The 7,461-nt window shown below is 42.6% G+C and overlaps 1 protein-coding gene across 3 annotated transcripts; it reads right to left on the bottom strand.

Moving 5' to 3' along the window:
• Positions 1–839: 839 nt before the first annotated feature.
• tank (TRAF family member-associated NFKB activator) lies at positions 840–7,461 on the bottom strand. Of its 3 annotated transcripts, XM_069153727.1 has the most exons (9): positions 7,192–7,461; positions 6,961–7,075; positions 5,287–5,428; positions 4,903–5,011; positions 4,665–4,735; positions 3,235–3,293; positions 2,995–3,113; positions 1,955–2,352; positions 840–1,293 (listed from the first exon to the last, which is right to left on the bottom strand). In XM_069153727.1, exons 3-9 carry the CDS (start codon positions 5,383–5,385, stop codon positions 1,123–1,125), a joined length of 1,026 nt encoding a protein of 341 aa, XP_069009828.1. In that variant the 5' UTR covers positions 5,386–5,428; positions 6,961–7,075; positions 7,192–7,461; the 3' UTR covers positions 840–1,122. The 3 variants fall into 3 exon arrangements, with proteins under 3 accessions (XP_069009828.1, XP_069009827.1, XP_069009829.1); XM_069153726.1 differs by having other exon boundaries at positions 6,961–7,461; XM_069153728.1 differs by lacking the exons at positions 4,665–4,735; positions 4,903–5,011; positions 5,287–5,428; positions 6,961–7,075; positions 7,192–7,461 and adding an exon at positions 3,501–4,650.

The following is a 7,461-nucleotide window of genomic DNA, read 5'->3' as shown; positions in this document are numbered from 1 at the left end:
TAACAATTATTGTTACCTGTGATTCATTGCTTAGTGTCTAATATTTCATTTTCAAAGTGTAGCCTGTAATGTAATTATTATTACTTTGATGGAGTGAAATAATATCATGTTTATATCATCATAAGAGTAAATGTGCCTACATAAATGCAGTTAAATATTGTGAAAGATAAAACTGTAGCTAGACAGACCTCATCAAATTTAACAGGAAGAGTCTGTGCAGGAAATCTTAATGAACACATGGCATACTAACTTTTAAACTGATTTCAAAGTTGGAAATAACTCCACACCAAGAATAACACAGCTGGTACAAGTTATTCTGGCTGAAGAACACAACGTGGAGGAAGGATGGGAATTCACCTGGAAATAGTGCTAATCAACATCACCATTGGAGAAATGCCTAATTGGTTAACGTTTGAGTACTTCGATGCATATTGTTGTCATTTTTAACTCGTAACATGGTTTTTCTGAGATATAAAATCTCAAAGCCATCATAAAAGGGGGTACAAAGGTGTCTTATTTCAGCAGAAATTGTTGCAACTTTCTATTTATGACCATTTTTCCAATGGAAATGGTTTCAAATTAAGTTTTCAAATAAAAAAAAATTAAAAAAAATGTATAAACGTGTTAAGAAATTCAACAACCTGTCTTTATGTATAGATACATTCACTGGCATATTGACCTGTTTATATATATATATGTATATATATATGTATATGTATGTATATATATATATACGTATATATATATATATGTATATATATGTATATACATATATATATGTATACATATATATATGTATATGTATACATATATATGTATATATATATATATGTGTTGAAAACAATTCAAAAGATAGCAAAATTATTGTAAGAGTAAATGTGGGTTTATTTGCTCATATATGCATCATCATAAAATCTTAGCGTGATATTAGAAAAATATAATGGGCAAGAAAATGTACCATTCAATTCTTCAATGTTAAATAAATGAATTCAAGTCTTATTGCAGTGTCATTTCAAATCCAGTACAGCGCTTATACTTCATGGCAGGCCGGACGAGACCATGAAAACAGTAAAGTCTTGAAGTAGTTGAGGCCTTTCGCCCTGTCAGTCTCTGCTTCCACTGTCAATCGTCGGCTTCATTCTGAGGAGAGAAATGCAAGTAGAGGTGGCTGTTCATTCGGTCCTGAGGAACCACAGCGTGGCAGAAAGCACATTTATCAGGAGTGCCACTCTGAGGCGTCGCCGGCTCTGTCCCCACGCCAGCAGCATCGCACAGCTCAGGGCTCCACAGAGGCTGCAGAGAAGGAGGCAACCAAAGAAAACTCGGGATTATTTATGCTCTAAACAATCCTTACACTCACTTCATTAAAGTGTGCCGGACTACTTGGCCTTGAAGTTGAAGCATTTGTTGCTTTAACGAAGGCAAGTCGATGTCCTCTGTCAACTCAATCGCCTGAACAAATACTGAGTAGTCGTGAAGGCAAAATGCTATTCTCAAGTGTTTAATTATCTTTCTATTTATGTGTTCATCCACACCATCAAAACAGTCATCCCTCTTATAAATGCCTGTATCTGTATAATCTAGAGGAGGGAATCATATAATAAAAAATAGACAGACTTTCTAATGCAGTGCAGGTCATTCATAATTTCTTATTAAGCATTTACACACATCAGCAATAAAATCCCTCTTAACCATCACACTTGCTTCATCAGATTCAGACACTGTGGTGTGCTTCCATCTGGCTCACACTTTCCAGCAAAGATGCCAAATATAACCAGAGCATGCACGCTTAAGTAAAAAAAAGAATCCGCACACACTACACAGTAATGTGTTTCAAGTTTAGCCGAGGGGATATTTCTGGACTTCACACCGTTTCACTCCTCCATTAGCAAAGACCAATCAGGAACTGATAATTTGCTACTAGTTTTGTCAGACCTTCGTCTGTGATTCTCACCTGCTGGGGTCCCCGTACGCTCTCCTGGGAGAGGGAGGATGATGTTGAGTGGGAGGGGGATGTGGGGTAGACAAAAGGCATGGGCAGCTGCACGGGCTCCTCCTCCGTCAGTGTGGAGGAGACGCTACCGACAGGCCGCTTCATGGGCATAGCCAGACCGCCGTGTCTCTCTGGAGCACTGTTCAGGAAGTCATATTCACTGTCCGCACAGGGCGGGAATTTCACTTTGAGTTTGGTGAGAGAGTCTACCAAGTCCCTGTCCTCCTGGCTGGTGCCGCGGGACGCCAGAGATGCAGGCAGCGGAGGGACGTCCACCGCTGACCTCGGAGCTGACGAGAAGGGTCTCTCGGCCTCCGCGGTGCGGTCGGTGCACTGGATGGGCATCGAGAACCGCTGGTCTGTCACACGGCAGGAAAACAGGAGATTTTACAGTTCTTCATCTTCCTTTCTCAATCAAGATGCTGACGTATTGTAGGTCTGGCTTTCAGGATATTTGAGCTTGACAACAATTTGAGAAGTTACACACAAAACAAACAAAACAAAATATATATATATATATATATATATATATATATATACTGAGCATTCCCATATTGGTTCTTTCAATGTGTATAGATTTTTTTTGAATTTAGTTTTTATTAAAAGGTATTAAGCTGGATTCTTTAAATATACAACATAAAAATATTTGTATCACACTTTACATTATTATATGAATAACTATGTTATATCATTAATTAAACAGCTCCTATCCAGAGCCAACATCAGGCATTTGTCAGTAGAATTATTGAATGTGTCGATCCACATTATTTTCAGGGTTGGCCTGCTACGGTTCAGAGGGTAAACAGGCATTCATCTACGTCCTAGTTAAGGTCTCGGTATCTCATTAAAGTACAAGCAAAAGTTATTTAACGCTGTTACGAAAAACACAAATCTATCAAATCAACGCGTTTTCATTAAGGTAACTAAATTAAGAAAACCACTGCAGTAAGGTTCAGGCTGTGTAAAAACAGAAGGTAATATATGGTAAATATTAATATTACCGTTTGCTGTATCACTTCCTCCGTGGAATCTTTTTAGGTGATCTTTTTGTCTTCTGGTTAAAGATCGAATCTGGCGGAATTTGCCTTGAATCACTTCAAATGCCTCCAGCATGTCCTGACTGGCAAATAAACCAAAAAAAGTGAGGAAAAGAAAATCCACTTTTTAAATGAAATTTTGCATGATAAAAAAAAAAGAAAAGAAGAAACAAAAAAAAACAAAAACAAAAAAGAGACACATACTAGTCAACGCTGCTGTTGACTGGTAAATTAGGAGCAACAGCAACAGTGCCCATATTCTCCTGAAAAAAGACACATTACATTTATAGTGAACGTTAATAACAATTATCCAACAGCATATTCTTGATACATCTGCAGTATTATTTACACATCACAGGTTTCTATTTAATCGTGAAAAATATTTCCTGCTTGGATAAAATAATGAACTGCTGAGCTGAGCAGTGATATTATCCTCTAGCACCATCTGGTGAAGTAAAAGCAGGACACACCGAGCGTTGGGTGGAGTCTTCAAGCAGCAGCGCAGGCAACATCGATGTTTGAATGAGAGGAGAGCAAATCATTGGACACATGATGAACTTATATGAAAAAAGAAGAAGAAATCATCCTGAAAGTAGCTGCAAACTGCTTCAGAGCTCTTTAAATACGAGTCATAAACACTGAATGAAATGTTATATTTGTGCGTGAGCTGTACAGCCGGAGAGGTACTGAGATGAAAGAACAAGTTACTTAAAGCAGTGGCAGAAGAAGTATTAAGGTCCTTTACTTAAGTAAAAGTACAATGTGTAAATAATAAGTGCAGCATTCAAAATCGCACTTAAGTAAAAGTATAATTAGTGTAACCTACAGGACTGCATCGATTCTCATGAGATCATCATGTTTATATCCTTTCTGTTCTGGAAGAACCACGTATCTCTAACAAGCCAACAAGCTCAAAAAAACAATGCGTTTCTAGATAACTCAAGTGGGCTTTACGAAGTACTCCATTTAGCTTAAACAATAGTCGAATTTTCTCAGTACAAAAAATTAACATGTCTTACTTCAATTCAGATTTAAAATCACCAAATTTGGAGATACATGGATTTCACTGACAGAACCAGTACATCCAATATGGCCTATGCCTTTAAGTCTTTGTGTCCCATTTTTATATAGATATATAAATAATATTTATACTATAAATAGGGTAAAAAAAAAACTTTAATCTTAAAAGTAACTAAAGCTGTCAGAGTGGTAAAATAGTAAAATGTCCAATATATGGCTCAGATTCAGGGGAGGGGATGTTTTAAGTTGTATAAATAAAAATACTCACGTTAAGTACAAATACTTCAGATTTATACTAAAGTACAGTACTTGAGTAAATGTACTTGGTTACATTCCACCACTGCTTGTAAGTAGAGACCTTACACGGAGACGATGCCCGACAGCACGCGTCAGATAGATCAACAATATGGCACGCTTCGTAGTTCGTAGTGCATTCGCTGGCAGCTACGTGTTCCTCTAACAACCTTTAACAGAGACACTGATGCAGCAGATTTAAGCAGAAGTACGATCACTTCTATCTCGTATGAGAGAGGAAGCTGTATGTAAGCACAGCCGTAGTTTCGTGAAGCCTGTTCACAGTGACGATGTACAAAGAGCGTGTTATGGAGACGTACCAGCTTCTGTGTTTTCCTGGAAGTGCTGGCTCCTTCATGGAGATGGTTGCAAGGCTCACATTTCATCTCTCCTAATAATCCAGAACAGTTCAAATGAACAGTTGGTACAGGACGCAGCACCAGATCAAAATATTCAGTGGAAACTCTCCCTGTCAGTTACAATTAGTTGTACATTACAATGCGATGAGTAAATGACCCCGTAAGCGTACGAGCAGATGATCATCCGTGTCTCACTAACCTGATGGTTGTTTTGTTGCTGACAACTTTGCCTCAAGTTCTGAAATCAGCTGCTGCTGGTCTTCGATCTGCTTCTGAAGTTCTTGAGTGTATCGCTCATAATATTCAGTCTGTAAACATGAGGTTTGGTTATTTAGAGGTTAGTATATTTGATACGGATCAGGCCTATAGATCTGCGTGCGTCACATTTTCATATACATGGATAATTCATATTTTAATCATTGCAACATAAAATGAGTAAACAAACCTTCAAGACACTTATAAAAGCATGTTTTGTGAAGCTGGCAGCACCGGCTACTCGGTGACGTGTTGTTTGTGCTATATTGGTGCTATTTGGCTCATTTCAAACTAAACGATTGCCAGTCGTTCTCCTTTGTGTCGTTACCATTTGCTGCAGCTCCCTTTTAGCATTGTCCTTTTCGATGGAGACCTGTCGATAAGCTTCGAAGGCTTTGTTGAGCTGGTCTCCGATGTTCCTTTCCATGCCTCGTGCTCCACGATCATCACTGACACAGCAGGCATGAGCCCTGTGGGTGAAATCAGTGGTTTACAATTTTACTTCCAAAAATAACACGCTCCCAATGACCTCTTTAAGATGTAATAACCATCTTTTTTACAAGTGAAAACACATGAAGATAACCACATTTATAATCAACGGTTAACTTGTACTTACACACTTTAAAAACAGGAGTTTAAAAATGGCAATAAATCCTTAAAATGCAGCCAAATTGTTTGGCTGTTTTAAATAAGCTACTTATACAATGACGAAACTAACTGGGTAAACATTCCTCATGATATCTGCTTATTATTACCAAAGAATATTGGCAGGAATCAGAAATGATATTCACATTTCAGTTGACTGCCTTGATCTCAATACAAACAAGATGCCAAAGAGGAACTATGAGCAAGTAAAAGGTCATTCTGAATAAGTGAAGTTTTAGCCGATGTCACGATGTGCAGCATGTTGTAGTAAAACTACCAAGTCTTTCAAATGTTCCCTTTTCTTCTTTGTCCTGATGTTCAGACAAGAGTTGAGTAACTTTGGGAGATCTGCAGCTCCATCCTGACTGATGAGGTCACAGGTTGTTGGAGACGCTGCATCACAAACAGGCTGTTTCATACACCGGACTCCGACAGCTGCTCCAGGAGTCCGAGGACAGCACGACCCACCAAGACCCACCACGACCCACCAAGACCCACCAAGACCCAGCACGACCCAGCACGACCCACCAAGACCCACCAAGACCCACCACGACCCACCAAGACCCAGCACGACCCACCAAGACCCACCAAGACCCACCAAGACCCAGCACGACCCACCAAGACCCACCAAGACCCACCAAGACCCAGCACGACCCAGCACGACCCACCAAGACCCACCACGACCCACCACGACCCACCAAGACCCACCAAGACCCAGCACGACCCACCAAGACCCACCACGACCCACCAAGACCCAGCACGACCCACCAAGACCCAGCACGACCCACCACGACCCAGCACGACCCACCAAGACCCACCAAGACCCAGCACGACCCAGCACGACCCACTACGACCCACCAAGACCCAGCACGACCCACCACGACCCAGCACGGCCCAGCACGACCCACCACGACCCAGCACGACCCACCACGACCCAGCACGACCCACCAAGACCCAGCACGACCCAGCACGACCCAGCACGGCCCAGCACGACCCACCAAGACCCAGCACGACCCAGCACGACCCACCAAGACCCAGCACGACCCACCAAGACCCAGCACGACCCAGCACGACCCACCACGATCCACCACGACCCACCACGACCCAGCACGACCCACCACGACCCACCACGACCCACCAAGACCCAGCACGACCCAACACGACCCACCACGACCCAGCACGACCCAGCACGACCCAGCACGACCCACCACGACCCAACACGACCCACCACGACCCAGCACGACCCAGCCGCGTTTTAAACATCTTCGGTTCCGTATTCTTTAAATCTGGTTCCGACTCATTCAGCCGGTGTCGGATCAGGCGACCGAGCACCGAGCAGCCAGCGAACCTCTCTCACCTTCATCCGAGTAACTGTCGGACTTTCTTGTGACTCCACCGCAGCGTCGTCGTCTAATGTTCAGACACGAAGTGAAGAAGCTCCGGAGAGGACCTGGTGAAGACCTGGTGAAGACCTGGTGAAGAAGCTCCGGAGAGGACCTGGTGAAGACCTGGTGAGGACCTGGTGAAGACCTGGTGAAGAAGCTCCGGAGAGGACCTGGTGAAGACCTGGTGAAGACCTGGTGAAGACCTGGTGAGGACCTGGTGAAGACCTGAAGTCTGCTCGACAAAGCCTCGTTGAGTTGGGAACTTCCCTCGGGGAATCCCCCAGCTCTGTGCACTTCCGCCTTCAGCCGACTCTGACCAATCAGCGCGCAGCTCGGAGCAGCGCTGGTTGAGGGTTCTTCCAGCCGACGCGTCTGCAAACTGTTGTGATGTGAAAACTGTCCTCAAACGAGTTCAGTGTGCTCGTTTTACTTCCCAGCATTTTCTTTCTTACATTTTTGAACATTCAGCAAGT

Source organism: Embiotoca jacksoni, unplaced genomic scaffold, assembly GCF_022577435.1.
Source record: "Embiotoca jacksoni isolate LCO1_2020_lvr unplaced genomic scaffold, fEmbJac1.0.p SCAF_2, whole genome shotgun sequence".
Lineage (NCBI taxonomy): Eukaryota > Metazoa > Chordata > Actinopteri > Embiotocidae > Embiotoca > Embiotoca jacksoni.
This window is presented reverse-complemented; position numbering and strand designations above follow the sequence as displayed.